This window comes from Delphinapterus leucas, chromosome 5, assembly GCF_059928025.1.
Source record: "Delphinapterus leucas isolate spDelLeu-1000000601 "Yukka" chromosome 5, BTC_Dleu_Yukka2, whole genome shotgun sequence".
NCBI lineage: Eukaryota > Metazoa > Chordata > Mammalia > Artiodactyla > Monodontidae > Delphinapterus > Delphinapterus leucas.
The window spans coordinates 134,344,214-134,360,797 of NC_143133.1; the positions used below are offsets into that span (position 1 = coordinate 134,344,214).

The 16,584-nt window shown below is 47.6% G+C and overlaps 2 protein-coding genes across 11 annotated transcripts in view; one reads left to right on the plus strand and one right to left on the minus strand.

Annotated features, from left to right (window-relative positions):
* SPMIP2 (sperm microtubule inner protein 2) overlaps nt 1–11,640 on the plus strand; it is a 160,770-nt gene extending 149,130 nt beyond the window's left edge. For both annotated transcript variants that reach the window (XM_089911342.1, XM_089911344.1), the window contains one exon: nt 7,594–11,640. Coding sequence is in view for 1 of the 2 variants with exons in the window: in XM_089911344.1 (XP_089767470.1) it covers nt 7,594–7,641 (48 nt within the window). In the remaining variant the exon portion in view is untranslated. The remainder of the gene's footprint in view (nt 1–7,593) is intronic.
* The window catches only part of FNIP2 (folliculin interacting protein 2), a 126,154-nt gene continuing 109,751 nt past the window's right edge, over nt 182–16,584 (minus strand). For 6 of the 9 annotated variants that reach the window (XM_022582256.2, XM_022582253.3, XM_089911334.1 and 3 more), the window contains 3 exons: nt 9,238–9,438; nt 5,571–5,686; nt 182–3,706 (listed from right to left, as the gene is read on the minus strand). In XM_022582256.2, coding sequence (XP_022437964.2) covers nt 3,628–3,706; nt 5,571–5,686; nt 9,238–9,438 — 396 coding nt within the window. In that variant the 3' untranslated portion in view covers nt 182–3,627. The other 3 variants (XM_089911329.1, XM_089911333.1, XM_089911332.1) reach the window with 3 other exon arrangements.

The window sequence follows — 16,584 nt, forward strand, 5'->3', positions numbered from 1 at the left end:
CCCTGTGCCAGGAGCCCCTGCCCACCACCATGCTCACCAAAGAGGCCCTACGTTTCCCAAACAGCCCCGCTGAGAGTCACTGACATACACAGTGGGCTTGTGTCAGCATGAATTACCGGAAATGAGACGTCTAAGTCTGATTAAACGTAACAAACACATCATAGGCAGTACCAGGAAAATGTTCAAGATAAATTCAGAAGGTTTATTGCACCAAATGCCACATAAGAATGGGTCAAAATAATACGTGAACAAGTTTGAAAAAAAAAATTTCCATACATTGCCATTGATACCTATTTAACTGATCAAAAACATCAAGTCCTACCAATTTGTCTTAATGGAGCTTCAGTAGTAACAAATCAATCCCAGAATTTTCTCCTTTTTAAACCACTTAAATTTAAGCATATTGCAATCTTGCTTTCAAGATACACGGTTCACCAAAGATGGACATTTAAAAATTAACATTCAGAGGGGGCTGCTTGATTTAGGCAAACAGTATATTAAAAGGTCCCCTCTGCCAAAGCACAAGAGAAAACAAATGGTTCACATTTACCGAGAAGCTAAAGGCTTTTTCAGTTTATTGGTGAAAATATGCATGAACAAAATACTTTCAAAAGTATGTGTTAGTGGAAAAATCCAGATATTTAAAAGAACCGTGGGGTCACTTTATATTCTTTATTTTTATGTACAACCAACTCTAGTGAGGAACCTAAAACGCTACAGGCTGTAATTAGAAGGGCCTAAACAACAGTTTAGTATCGCTTAGCAGGCAGGGATTTTCATCCCTCGAAAAAAGTTAACTTTGAAAAATATGGAAAGTTTAAAAAGTTGCGATGTGTAAACGGCAGTTCCATGGGATGTGAAAAGTTTGGAGTTACTTTCATTAAAAAACAGCACACTTCAGAAAAATGGATCGAAGCCTATACAAAAAGCTATTTAACACTGATAAAAATAAAATACTTTGGAATTATGCACAAGTATGGAAGCTACATTTTAAGTTTTCATTGTCATGTTTAAACGTACACAATGATCTTTACATTCATATCACCCGTCAGTCTATGAAAAATAAAACCGCGACATGCTAGAGAGAGGCCCATCACGGTCACGCGGGCACACACCGCTCTATCCTGCCTCCCAGCTTGCGTGGAAAAGCAAGATGCTACAAAAGGTGCACTCAACAGGTAAGACGTCAAAGTTGAAGAAACCCTAAAGGTGGAATCCTGTCAACTGAGGTAGTTTTCTCTATTTGTACATTTTTTTTTTTTTTTTTTTTTACTTTTGTTTCTTTTCTTGAGGTGGGCCTGGGCGAGGGTGGGTCCCTTCCTTGCCTCTTGGGCTAAGACAGACCCAAGCCACCAGGTGGGGTCCGGTGTGTGTCTCAACACAGTTCCATGAGATTCTTTTCCGCTTTTGGGAGGAGGTTGAGTTTAGGAGAGAGCACAGGTGGATGTCCTCCAGGGGAGGGTTTATGAACGAGCAGCAACACATCCCTGGTCTGCTGTGCAGGCGGCAGCCGTGAGGGTCGGGGCTGCCCAGGGTCCTGAGCGCTCTCCCTCCGTCACCTTCTCCCGGGGGAGGCGGGGGACAGGAGATGCGGAGGCAAGGCCAGTTTCCTCAGCTTCCGGGGGCTGGGCCGCATCTGTAATGCGTGGAGTTTGGAATCGGCCATTTGAAGCTCAGCGTCCCCCGGGCCAGGTCTACTGCTCACCGGCCGCTACGTGCACTGATTTTTGTTCATAGTTATTGTCTGTGAAGCCCTGGAAGGTCGGGGGAGGAGGGAGGGGAAGCGCCCAGAACGTGTCAGCGAGGAGAAGGGAACCGAGACTGCGGGTGCTCGAAGCCGGTGCAGAGGGGACGCTGTGACCTCACTCAGCACGGACGGGGAGAGGGTGGCCATGGGCGAGGTCCGTGACAACCGCCGCAATGCCACGGAGCCAAGGACTCGGAACACCCGTCTCGTGCCAGACATCAGGCAAGAGGAAACAGAAAACGTAGAAAGAATGGACAACGTCACTTTTATGAGAGAAAGGCATACGATACAAATCCAAGATCTTAAGAGCCTCAACACGCCTCTCTGCATTTCACACCGTAAAAAGAAAAGGGGGGTGGAATTCCCTGGGGTCCAGGGGTTAGGGCTCGGTGCTCTCTCCCTGCGGAGGGCCTGAGTTCAGTCCCTGGTCGGGGAACGAAGATGCTACAAGCCGCCTGGAGCAGCCACAAGAAAGAAAGAAGATTTATTAAAAAAGAGCGGGGAAGGCTGCAGTTCTGACCTATTCCTAAGAAAGGAAGAACACACCTGTGTTTCTCCATTGGTCCTGCCGCTCTCCTCTTTCAAACAAACAACTCGCGTGTGTTTGTCAGAGAGTAAAGACACAGATGAATGTAACTTGGGTTTGGGGATCAGGATTTTATCAGGTAGAAAATATGAAGTCATCTTAACTCCTGAAAGGGAAGTCGTTTCATATTCTGAGGTGCAAAGGCTATACATGGAAAGGACCAGCATCAATTCATAAAAGAGAAGGAAATCAGAGCCTGATTACAACGAACCGACCTCAAGATCTGCAGGTGTAACAGTTCTGCTGTACTGGGTTAGCCCCCTGCCTTTCAACCATCCATTTACCAAAGAGGCTTTTCCTTTACCCTGGATGATGGTCAGTAAACTAAAGTTAACGTCAACAGAAAATTAAGGATTTCTAAAAAGCACACGATGCTCATAAATAAACAATGCTTCATTTTGGCAGGTTTTTATACTACGGGGCAGTGAATTTCTGGATAGCTGTTTTGAAAAGGACATAGGGATTGGAAGGCACAGAGATGATAGTGTAAAAATTCAGCTCATATCTGGATTGTTTACAAACGTTCAAACGAATTCCTTTCATGAGTCATCCTGCACTCTTGCAGCTTTCATTTCCCACCCGGACAGCTGGGCCTTTTAAGGTATAAATAGTCATTTGTATTAACTAGTATAGGAAGAAGGTGGCTTCCGCGGGGAGGAGTTCAGCCACAGAACCACTCGCCAGCTTACAGAGCCAACTTTGGTGAACGGCCCCGCTTGAAAGGCTGCCGAGAGCTGCGAAGCGTCTGGAGAAGCCGGGCGGGGTCGGGCCCGAGCTCGCAGCTGCCACGGAACCACACGGGGCCGGGCTGAGGACGCCGCGCCGATTCCTGCCTCGATCGCACCAACGACCCGTCCCTGACCTACCCGTGGCTGCACCTCGAACACGGTAGACTGGGACAAGACGGGGAAGCAGCGGGTCCCTGGAGCTCCCGGCCCCCCGTGCTTTGCGCCAGACGGTGACGGTGACGGTGACGCCGCAGCCACTGGAGCGGAGGGTGGCACGCGCGGGCTTCACTCGGCCGCTGACCCGGGGTCCCCGCGCTGACCGTCTTCTCAGGACGCTGGGACCCCTCTCCCCAGCTTGGGGAGCTCGCGCTGGAACTCGGAGATGTCTCAGCCCCGCTTCTGGGCCCCGACGTGCTCACACCGCCGCCTGGCCCGGCCCAGCGCGGCCGGACCGGCTCCGTCTGCCCTGCCCGGGCCTCGTGGTCCTGGGGAGCGGCCGTCTGTCCTCCCTCCTTCGGCTGAGCGGCTGATCCTTCTTCCACGGAGCAGCTGTCCTGAGCGTCAGCTTATAAGAGTATCTGAGCGACGTACGGGGAGTGAGTGCTGGCGACAGCCGTCAGCAGGGGCAGGTCGTTGGACTCGATCCTGAAGGTGGAGAAAGGAGGGGACGTCGCTTTAAAGCAGCAGGACTTACGGGAAGGGCCCCGGCGCCGGACCCCAGGGCTGGCCGGTCAGTGCCCAGAACCGATGACGGAGAGAACGAGGCGGGGACACGGGAGCCTGTCCCTGTGACTCTACGTTCCCCGCATCCCTGCGCGGCCTCTGTGCGAGTCCCCCTCCGGCCAGCCCTCCCGGCCTGCACCCCGAGTCTGCACCGGCTTCACGTTCGTCTCTGGGAACGCATGACAGTGGCAGCGTCTCCAGAACCCCGGAGATTTCTTCAAGGCTGACACGCCCGAGACCCCCAATGAGCACGTGCCCAACAGTCACAGGTGGGCATGGGCAGAAGGCCCCGCGTCCTGGAGAAGTCAGGACAGTCTTGGTCCTTGAAATATGTCCTAATGCTCTCCCTTGATTTCCGAAACCAAAAATTAAAAATATAACCTAAAAAGGCAGCTGGCATGAGCTCGTGGAGTTTTCCATGCCTTCTCCAGTAATGCTCCCTCCGGATCTCATTTCAGGGCAGACAGGGAGCTCCCAGCACCTTAGTGCTGCTGGCCTGACCACGGGAGGGGCTAAGGAGGGGCTGGAGGGACCCCCACTAACAAGGCGCTGAGGGGCCTGGCGACGAGGAGGTAAATCCCCCCTCACCATCCTTCTCGGGGTGCTGATGGTGGGCACCTGTCAGTCAGGGGCCAGGCAAGCGTCCTGGAAATAAAAGCTGCACATCCTGCATCGGCAACCGGATGGGGTATGGGGTAGGACTACAGTGAGGCTGGTGAAGAGGTCTAAGTAAAAAGTGCAAAAGCAAACGCCTCAAAAGGGGAGAATATTGGGCTTCCCTGGTGGCGCAGTGGTTGAGAATCCGCCTGCCGATGCAGGGGACACGGGTTCGTGCCCCGGTCCGGGAAGATCCCACATGCCGTGGAGCGGCTGGGCCCGTAGAGCCATGGCCACTGAGCCTGCGCGTCCGGAGCCTGTGCTCCGCAATGGGAGAGGCCACAACAGTGAAAGGCCCGCGTACCATTAAAAAAAAAAAAAAAAAAAGGGGGGGGAGAATATTTTTTAAATGATGTAAGAAAAAAAAAAGTGACAGGAAACGCTAAGAGCCAAACAATACAGTATAAGTCATATCCTGGGTGTGAAAGATGAAAAGTCCGACAGGAATGCAGAGGCCTGAGCCTTGAAATAATACTTTGGTTGGCAGGCTTAACAGAGAATTTCAGGGTTGACGCTTTATACACGGTATTTCCTTGCCCCAAAGTGGTGGCGGGGGGGGGGGGGGAGACAATGCATCATCTACACGATGTTTTTTTGTTACTTCTCTGTGGAAAACTAAGCAGAGAGTAAAACACAAGTCAGAATGTCTTCCCCCAGAGAAGTTAGGGCAAAGCCTCTGGAAAATGATATACGTTATCGATAACATGCATGCCTCCTCTTCTGATGGGCTCATAATAAAACGGAGGAGAGTACGGTCACCCCGGGACGTGCAGACGGGCCCCCAAGTCCAGGGGAACGGCCTTCCCCGCCTCCTCCAGAAAAAGCAAGGAAAACACAGCTGCTGCCGCGTGTGTGACAGCTCGTGACTCTCACATCTTACTGAAATGACGAGAAATGGGCAGACGGAGTAGGATTACGCTTTTCACTTTCAAGGATAAAATAATCCAGGGGGAAGACTCACAAGGCACCACTAGCTTCAAGGTCTGCATGTGTTTCCAGGTGTGACACTCCAGTATCAGATACAAGAAACATGCCGTTCACTGGGGAGCCCCAGAGGCTGGACAGGTCAGTGGGTAGAGCGCAGGGGACAGCCCCCCGCAGGGGGATGCTGGCACTCCCCAGAACTCACCCCAGAACGACACTTAATTCCTTCACGTGCACGCGCGTGTGTCCACGAAGATACTCAGACAGCATCTTACTCTTCAGGTACATCTCCTGTAGTCTGTCTTCCAGGTGCATGATGCACTGCAAAGCCAATCACGCTCATGGTGAGGGCAAGAACTCGGATCTCTGCCAACGTCTAAGAGCCGTAATTCCCTCAATCCATTTCTAAGTGCGCTACTGTCATCTCATCTCTTTAACTTATACTTCAAGAATTACAACCCAGCTCAAACCCTACCATGAGCAGGGATGAGAACAGGTTTTTGTCATCAACAAGGACCTACCGAAAAGCACAGGGAACTCTACTCAGTACTCTGATAACCTATATGGAAAAGAATCTGAAAAAGAATAGATACGTGTGTGTACCACGTGCTGTACACCTGAAACTAACACAACATTGTAAATCAACTGCACTCCAATATAAAATTTAAAAAAATAAAAAAGAATAGGTTTTTGTAAAACAATAAAGTTTAATTTTTCCAGTGACTGTTAAGATCTTCATATATATTTTCTGGCCTTTCTAAAAAAGCATTTGTTTCTACATAGTTAAAATCATTCTATAAGTATACTTATTTCTTGCTTTCAAAAAACTTTCCAATAATCCTTTCTTCCCATGTTATTAAAAATTCTTTATCAATATAATTTTTGACTGATTTTTCAGAACGTGAATTTACCATTACTAAAATCACATAGCCATCTGCATTTTTGTTATTATACATAATTCTGTAAAGAGCACCTTTCTTCTTGTTTTCCTATATCTCAGATTATTTTGGTGCAATTCATTCCCAGAAGAATGACCGGAACAAGGTTATTCTGAACCATTTTCTTTTTTGCTGTCAAGAGTGTATTTTAACTAGGTCTCTAGTAACAATGAAGAAAGGGCAATTTTGTTCAGAACATCTCTACCCTTGGAACTGTGTCCAGCTTCGTTTTTAGGGAGCAGCAGTCACTCGTGTCTTGCACCAGAGGCAAATGATTTTGCATTTGGCAGGGAGACCGATCCAGGCAGCTCAGTAAGTCACCTGATGGCTCCGACAAGAGTCACTCCATCAGACATGATTTTCTTCTAGACCATTATGCCTGCTATTTTCAAGGTAAAAAGATTAACAGATGCACTTGAAAATGTTGATCTCGACCACCTGGGCTGATCAGTGACATGGAAAAAGTATCCATTCGAGATGCAATCTTTTCCGTTTTTCCTTGGCTTAAAATCTTAAGTGCATCGTGTTGTGTGGACGAAACACAACTGGTAAGTGGGTAAGAGTAATAATCAAAGCAAGGAGGATTTCGCCAATTCTCTTGGGGGAAAATGTTCCCCCAGGAAAACAGAGTTAAGTGCGGAAAGGTCTCCAGTTCAGTGTCAGTTCCTTGTGGAGCAAATACAAAGTTTTAGTAAGAGTGTTGTAAAATATTAAAAAGAACACTGACATTACGTTGAATCCTTTATGTTTTAAAATAGTGAATTTACTGTGTTTTCATAGTCCCCAGGAAAACTGTGTGTTGCAGTGCGGAAATAAACAGAACATTGGTTCATATGAAATGTGCACGGGACTTGCAATCAGAGCACTTAGAAAGTTTTTTCAAAGCCTGACTATGAAATTGAACTGTTTTGGGATTCCTCTCCCTCCTTTCTGAGACGGATTTCTTCAACTTTAACTTCTGAAATTTTAAATACCTACTTTCTCTTTTCGTACTGAAGGTCCTAACAGGCCTTTAATCACGTGTTTCATTCGAGTGACTTTTAAGGAGAATTTTAAACTGCAGATGAAATGTTCTTTGATCCTGATCTTGTCAAGTCATTCATATTATTAAGTAGTTATATGTAACTTACGTCTAAATGAAGTAAAAAGAATTAACTGTGGTAATTTACTGCTGGGATAACTAAGGCATCAAACATAGCAAGAGATATGGATTATAGAATACAATATAAAAGTTTGGTAAATATAACAGTAAAAAACTGTAAAATCAAATATATCTCTCTTCCCTTACAGAAAAGCAGACTTTGGCCTCTAAATCAGCATGATGCAAGTTGCTACTAGAAGGAAAAACTGCCTACAAATGTAGAACAAGCATCAGGTTGTAACATGCCACAGGCGGTGCCTTCTGTGTTACCCCTGAGAACAGGCCTCCTACAGTTTAAAGCCCAAATAAAGGTTTCAGTGAAAAGGTGGTGTCAGTCTTTAAAACCATGAACACTGTTGACACAACTGGTTCTCACTAAGTTACACTAACAGTAGCTGTTTCCTGAGTGTGTATAACATCCAACACTACTTCAAGTGCTCTACCTGAATTATCTCACTTAATTTTTATAACCAGACAGGATAGGTTCTGCTGTGCCCCAGCTTCGACAAGGCACACGATTCAGAAGCAGAGAAGCCTGGGTCTGAGTCCAGGCCACTGAAAGCCCACGGACTGGCCACTACTGTCCACTGGCTGCCAGGGCATCTCATCTCGCCTGAGCTTGGACAGGTAGAAAGCAGCACCTTGGAGGATTCTCACACATGCCTGTTGCCTAGGTACCATCTTCACTTTGCAGAGGAGAAAGCTGCGGCCCCCGAGATGCCCGACGAACCAACGGCAAAGCCCGGACGTGACCCCCAAGATGTCCAGTGGCGCCCCGTGACGCTGTGCTGTCACCTGAAGTGACGGCCAGTGTTTCAAAGCACCTCCTCCAAGGACACCTTCCGAGGAGTGTGGCGCACCTGCAGATCTGGTCACGAGAGCTCAGGGGAAACCGTCCATGAGCAACCAGGGAGGTGGCTCATATTCAGCCTCCTACTTGGTTGTCAATAGCTCTGCATCTTTTGCGGAGGCCGGAGGCTGGAAGGGAGATGCTGTTTGGTTTGGGGCTGACGGAGGGGGAGTCCAGAAAGCTGGTGAGCTCATCCCAGCTGCAGCCCCGCCAACTCGCGGGGCTCTGCCCTGTACGTGCCCTTCAGCTGCGCTTCTGCTCTGGAAACCTTGCTCCCTTCCTTGCTAAATGTATTTTCTCTTGATCTCTCTGCACACAGACACACAGACACACGCACAGGAATTTGTTTTGCATATTATTTCAGGGACTCAGGGAGAGCTGCTGATCATTTTCTTGGAGTTTAGGGGGTCTGTCTACTGTTTGTATTTAATGTAACGTTATCAAAGTGATTTTAAAATCCCATTCGAAAAGCAACAATTGATACCATCCCCTTTGGCTATGGTGCTTCGGCATTTTAAGTGTTTACACGAACGATATTCTATTTATCCATAACAACTTTGGGAGGATGGTCTCTGAACAGATGGAACTAGTCCCTTCGGAAGCTGGCTGGCTTGCATTTGACCTGAGGACGGGAAAACCAATGAGTCCCCCAAAGGAGGATTTTAAATTTCCCTTTATGCTCGACCCCTGCCCCCATACCTGACCTGTTTCTCCATGTAACTTGTTCAAAAAGACTGTGTCACTCTGTGCTCTCTGTCTCCAGAAGGACTATTGCTACTGAATCCAGCCCGTGTGCTGGTTTTGTGTCACACGCTCTGTTTTCACTGATGCTAACATCCAGTTAGACTAAAATCAATACACAGGAATTCGTGACTTTATAACCACGATGCTGCGGAAATGCTTTTTTAGCTCATTTCTCTGATGGTCTGAGAACGATACTTACAAAGTCGGCGGGGAGGTGAAGCCTGTAAAGCTGGAGGATGGACTGAAGCAAGCTGGACACCTGGCTTGAGACCAGGACGTCCTGGCCGAGTTTCGTGCTGTCCACCGCCTTCCTCTGACTTGTGGCCACCTGGACGCTCCACTTGTCCGTGTCTGCAATGATGCACACGGCCTCGGCGATGGGCTCGTCGAGCACGGGGTGCTGCGGGACAGACACACGGGGTCAACTCTTCACCATGCTTCCGGTGACATCAGAACGTCCAGAACTTTCTGTGCAGCGTCAGACTCAGGGGCAGAGGTGATGGCGGGACCCGAGCTGGGGTGTCATCCCACAGTCATTTAAATGTTAACTTGACAAAACTACACCCAGTCATTATTTCCTTCCCGCGCCCAGGGGGCACACTATAAGCGTCATCAAACATGCAGAGGTAAGCAAAAAGGCCTGTGATCTCCCTACATCCCAGGACATTAAAGCCCATTTCCTTCTGGAAGACTGCACTCTCCTTTTATGCTTTTTGTTTTTATTTATTTCTTTTTTTCCCACGAGTCTTGTGGGATCCTAGCTCCCTGAACTGGGATGGAACCCGGGCCCCCTGCAGTGGAAGCGTGGAGTCTTAACTACTGGACCGCCAGGGAAGTCTCTGCACTCTCCTTTTAACATGGATACGGTCAGAAAAAGGTGTAGGAGTCTGCTGCCATTCTTCCCATCACAAGGTTTGGCAGGGTAACTTAACAGTCCCTGAAAGGTATAGCTTTAATCATGAGGCAATATTTATTCAGAAACCATGTGCTACATGCATAAATCAACTCCAGGACAACTAAAATCAGACGGGGCTAGAGAGCTGTGTATCGAGATGAGGCCAAAAGGCACAAGTGTGGCTACTGACGGACATACTTAAAATACCAAATCCTCAGCAACTGGGCAGTGATGGACGGAGCACATAGGAAATGTGCCACGGGGCAAACAGGGTGAACACTGACGCAGTCCAGGAAAACGGCCTACAAGAGGCACGTGAAAAGGCGCTCAACATCACTAATTATTAGAGAAATGCAAATCAAGATTACAATGAGGTATCACCTCACACTGGTCGGAATGGCCATCATGAAAAAGTCTACAAACGATAAACACTGGAGAGGGTGTGGAGGAAAGGGAACCCTGCTGCACTGTTGGTGGGAATGTAAACTGGTACAACCACTATGGAGAACAGTATGGAGGTTCCCTAAAAAACTAAAAACTAAAAACAGAGCTACCATATGACCCAGCAATCCCACTCTTGGGCATATATCCAGAGAAAACCATAATTCGGAAGGATGCATGCACCTTGATGTTCACTGCAGCACTACTGACCATAGCCAGGACATGGAAGCAACCTAAGTGTCCATCGACAGAGGAATGAATAAAGAAGATGTGGTACACATATACAATGGAATATTACTCAGCCATAAAAAAGAATGAAATAATGCCATTTTCAGAAACATGGATGGACCCAGAGATTGTCATACAGAGTGAAGTAAGTCAGACAGAGAAAGACAAATATTGTATGATATCGCTTATATGTGGAATACAAAAAAACGGTACAAATGAACTTATTTACAAAACAGAAATAGAGTCACAGATGTAGAAAACAAACTTATGGTTATGGTGGGGGGGGAAGGGGGAGGGATACATTGGGAGACTGGGATACATATATACACTGCTACATATAAAATAGATAACTAATAAGTACCTATAGCACAGGGAACTCTATTCAATGCTCTGTAATGACCTGTATGGGAAAAGAATCTAAAAAGAGTGGATCTATGTATACGTATAACTGATTCACTTTGCTGCACAGCAGAAACTAACATAACATTGTAAATCAACTATACTCCCAAAAAATTAATTAAAAACAAAACGGCCTAAAAAATTGAATTTCTCAAAACTGATCACAGTATAACTGCTTCACCACTAGCTCCTGACACACGTGTTCAGGATCCCACACGTGTGCAAATCAAGGGCACAACAGACTTCCCTCCAGCCCCAAACTAGGAGAGAGGAGGGGGTGGGCAGGTACGCAGTGAGCCGGAGACAGACGCAACGCGCCTCGAAGCCGGCGTCCGCGAGCACACCTTTCTGAGCCTCAGTCACTGAAGGCACAGCGGGCGTGGCCTCCTCCTGTCACGCGGTTCCTTCCGCTGCCCTGTGGTGGCCCTTCGCTGCTTTGGCTGCTGGGCCATAGTTCCTCGCGCTAGGTTCGTCCTGATTCCCCTCTGGAGAAGGACCTTTCCCGGGAAAATCCTGGAGGCCCCTCCCTCCGTCACAGGGTGGGAACAGGGCCCAAGCTGGGCCAATCAGACTCTCCCTCCCGGCCGCCTGCCTGGAGCAGGCGGCCAGGAGGCCGGGAGCAGCTGGGGTCACCGCACTCCGGCTTGACAAAAGCCGCCACGAATACCCACAGCGATTCTTGGTTCCTGCACTTCCACAGGTGCCTTGTTTCCTGCCGGCCCCAACCCTAGTTCTTCGGTCTCCTGACCATTTCTAAGAATCCCTAACATCCCTCCAGTGAAGTCCCTTCCGGCTATATTAACAAGAGTCGGTTTCTGCTGCTTGCAGCAAAGAACCCACACAGATACACGACCTTGTCTCGGGTGACCGAGACCCGAGATTTTTGAGACTTAACACTAGTAGTGGGAAGGCCGATGATAGAAACCCAGCTGTTTGCTGTCACGCTGTACTTTCACCAGGCGATCTGGCTCCCTCCTTGGGGGCTTTTCCACTCAGTCTTTGTGTTCTTTGTCACAGATGGGGAAGTGACTGAATGAGAACTTTGGTGAGACCAACATTTTTTTCCTCAACTATATCCAGGATGGAAACTTTCACGTTTTAGAATATTTTTCCCATTGAAAAGAAGAGCAAATCAGGCAAAGTCTAGTGGCCCAACATTTATTTAAGCACAGGTTAAGCGTGAGAAAGAATATGGCAAAGCAGATTCCTGAATGAATGAAGCCCAGTTTCCCAAGGATGGCTCTCATTCTTTAAGACTTGCTACTGAACAGTCGAAATGCACACACACACAATGACCTTAAATTCCCACTCTCACCCACAGGTTTTTATGACCCCTCTGTCCTACGCTTCTCGCACACTCTCCAAAGTAGAAAGTAACGACCGGGCTGCAATGACTTCCCTTTACAAGTTCCTGCAAGTCCTTGCTCAATCCGTATGTCATAAATTCACAGCAAGAGGACGATGACTTGCCATTGGTGTACCTGGTCCTTATGACCAAAGGAAATGGAAATTTGGAAATTTAAAAGATTTGTATTTTGAGCTCAAGTTCCTTCAGTGCTTTGCATTTATCAGAAATTCACAGTGTGCTGGGTATAGCACACAACGGATCTACAGTGAGACCTTTTCTTCAACGGACTTGCGTTCCGAAAGTATATATATAATCATTAAATACCAGAGGCCAACGTACGTACGGTGAGTGGAATGCATGCCAATCCCCTTTCACCTGGATTTCACTCACCTCCCTCTAGCAAGGTGTGGTAAAAGGACCCAAGCCAGGCCAGTCAGATGCTCCTCCCCTGAGATTTCCCTGTGAGCAGGGGGCCAGCAGGCTGAGAAGGGCTGGGGTAAAAATCTAGCTTTTGTTGGATTAATTGTCTGCAGTAGATAATTTGGGCCCTAGTTTCCAACTCAGCACAATTTCCTAAATGACTTCCCCAGCATCGTGACAGGGAAGGGAGCAGTGTGTGGACCCGAGGAAAGCACACAGACAGCAGCTTATGGGGCCCCATAACCACACACAGAGCTCCGCCTTCGGAAGTGAGCCACTGGCACGAGGGCAGCGAGGCTCACTGGGGAAGCGATGCATGGAAGGCTGCCCAGGTCCCAGTGAGCCCAGGAGGCTGCAGACCCAGGGGTAGTAACAGCAGAGGAGGGACAGAGGGGTTGGCTCAGGTATCTTACGAGGAAGAACGAAATGGGTCAGAGAACTGTGAAAGAAAGGAAGTGAGCTAAGCCATTTTTAAATCACCAGTGGAAACCTGAGCACAGACGTAGCACACAGGAAGGCTAGGTCTGAAGGTTGGGACAAACGGACAGGGGGTCGAGAGCCCAGCCCCTGAAGGAGGGGCTGACTCTTCTCTCCCTGGACTCTCAGCTAGCTCCTAGCCCAGGACCGGGCCCTCGAGAAAGGGGACAAACTTAAGATGGACCAGGTCAAGCACAGCGGTGACAGGGCAGGGAAGCACGTGCAGCCCGAACACAGCATGGTGCCCCCACGTGTGCAGGCTCCAGGGACACAGAGAACCACGGAGAGCTGTCAGCGGAGCACCTTAAAAAGGAATTACACAGGGCACGATACTCAGTGTCCTGTGACAAACCACAATGGACGAGAGTATGAAAAAGAATATATGTGTGCAGCTGAGTCACTGTGCTGCACAGAAGAAATTAACAACACTGTAAATCAACTCTACTTCAATGAGATTAAAGAAAAAAGGATTACACGTCCTCGGACTCCTAAATATCCAACAAGTAATTACCTGAACACACCCCAATTGCCTCTAAGCACACCATCTAGTAGTTACTTATTTCCTGAAGAATAAACACTTTTAAAAGGAAAATGGAAATAGAGGGAAATGTAAACAGTCAAGAAAAAGAAATGAATCCTGGAGAGAGATAAAAAATGTAAACAGTCAAGAAAAAGAAATGAATCCTGGAGAGAGATAAAATATGTCTATAACTTAGATTAAGTTATAATCTAAGGGGCACCAGGGTGACTGCCTGCCCAGCTCTGATGTGGTTTAAACTTCTCTAAGGTCAGAGAACTGAAGCTTAAGTCCTGGCGATTATGGAGATTTCTGATACATATCTTCCCAAAAGAAACACAAGCCCACGAAAGACAGGGCAGTTTAACCGTATCATGGTGTGGCGGATTAGTCAATGTCTAAGCTTTTAGAATTTAAAAAACTCCATGATCCAGAAGACCATGCCTGGATTATCAAAGGAACACTCACCCACACACGCCCTCCGCCCTGCCTGGTATTCAATGGAAAATTCCTCTTAGAGAAGGCTCTACTTTTTAAAATAGATTTATTTATTTTATTTTATTTTTACTTTTGGCTGCATTGGGTCTTCGTTGCTGCACGTGGGCTTTCTCTAGTTGTGGCGAGCGGGGGCTACTCTTTGTTGCGGTGCGCGGGCTTCTCACTGTGGTGGCTTCTCTTGTTGCGAAGCACGGGCTCTAGGCGCGCGGGCTTCAGTAGTTGTGGCTTGCGGGCTCAGCAGTTGTGGCTCGCGGGCTCTAGAGCGCAGGCTCAGCGGCCACGGCACACGGGCTTAGTTGCTCCGCGGCATGTGGGATCTTCCCGGACCAGGGCTCGAACCCGTGTCCCCTCCATTGGCAGGCGGATTCTTAACCACTGGGCCACCAGGGAAGTCCAAAGGCTCTTTAAGGCATATAGAGAACCACAATAAACAAAGGAAACACTGAATTATATGATGCTGCTTCTTACTACTTTTCCTTATGAGCCATATCTTAACTGTAGAAGTAATTGACAGTGAAATCTGTCAGGCGGGTCTCTTAAGTTCATGATTTTATCAACTTCACATACACACCAGGGTACACACAAATACACTTCACGTACACACAAATACAGACACTTATCAGCAACAACATACATGGCGCAGTGCTTTTGAGAAATTAGGTACTTTACCAAATGCTGTAAAACGTTAAGACTGAATGATTCAAACACCTACTAGAAGCCCAGTCCCTCCAGCTCCATCCTTAGAGCTTGGATCTGATATTTCACCAAGGAGCCAAGGCTCCGAAGTTGGGCACGATTGGGCTTAACTGTCACCTCCATCACTTACTAGCCCTGGGGCCTCAGTGACCATTCACCTAGGCCTCAGGGTCTACGTCTGCAAAGTATGATCGTACTTGGCTGAGAGTTTCTGTGAGAAAAATGAGCGTGGAACACGAAGTGCCACGCCCACCGCTTGTCGGGAGCCTTCTGCTGCTTCCCTACACCACCACCTCCATGTAACCACGTCCCCCAAACCCTCGCCGCACCACTTCCCTCACCAACCCAGGACCCTACTCCAGCACAGACACCCCAACGCTCAGGCTCAGACTTGTCTCTTGCCATCCTGGAAGCTCCCGTCTGGGCCCACCGTCACGTGCACACGCTCCCCTCCAGGGCGCCCTCAGAAGAACTCCCTGCTCTGGGCAGGGAGGTCGCCCACCTGTTACTCGGGCTGTGCCCAGAATGTCTTCCGGGCTGCCTGCTAAGTCTTCCAGTTCTTCAGTGACCCAGCCTGGGTCCTCACGCCCCTGCACCCCTCAACAGGACTCCCCGCGTCCACTCTCTGGCATTGAATCACACGGTCTTAACTTGCTCTGGATTTCACATCTGTTTGTCTACTCAGTGATTTCGTAAGTAACTCAAGGAGAGAAATCACATTTTTCTTCCATAGCCTCGGAAATGAGCAAAACAAAAGGCAAGGCATGTGCTAAATATCTAACGCATGCCGGCTCTGTTGAACAATTCTCTATTTCTTTATTTTTAGATTCAATCCAGTTCCTATTAAGTCATCCACACAACTATCAACATACTTCTTTTCCACGTATTGCACTTAAATGACTAACATTTCACATGGTTACCTTTTTCCTTTTTAAAAATTTTTATTGAAATACAGTTGATTTACAATGTTGCACTAGTTTCAGGTATACAGTAAATTGACCCATTTATACATATATATATATAAATATATATATATTTTTACATTTTCTCCCATTATAGGTTATTACAAGATCTTGAATATAGTTCCCTGTGCTATACAGTAGGTCCTTGTTGCCTACCTATCTTATATACGGTAGTGTGTATATTTTAATCCCAAACTCCTAATTTATCCCTCTCCCCTCCCCTTTGGTTACCATAAGTTTGTTCTCTATGTCTGTGAGTCTACTTCTATTTTGTAAATAAGTTCATCTGTATCATTTTTTTAGATTCCACATATATGATATCATATGGTATTTGTCTTTTTCTGACTTACTTCACTTTGCATGATGATCTCTAGGTCTGTCCACGTTGCTGCAAATGGCACTAATCCGTTCCTTTTTATGGCTGAGTAATATTCCACTGTATACATGTACCACATCTTCTTTGTCCATTCCTTTGTCGATGGACATTTAGGTTGCCCCATGTCTTGCCTATTGTAAATGGTGCTGCTGTGAACATTGGGGTGTATGTATCTTTTCAAATTATGTTTTTCTCCAGATATATTCCCAGGAGTGGGATTGCTGGATCATATGGTAGTTCTATTTCTAGTTTTTTAAGGAACCTCCATACTGTTCTCCATAGTGGCTGC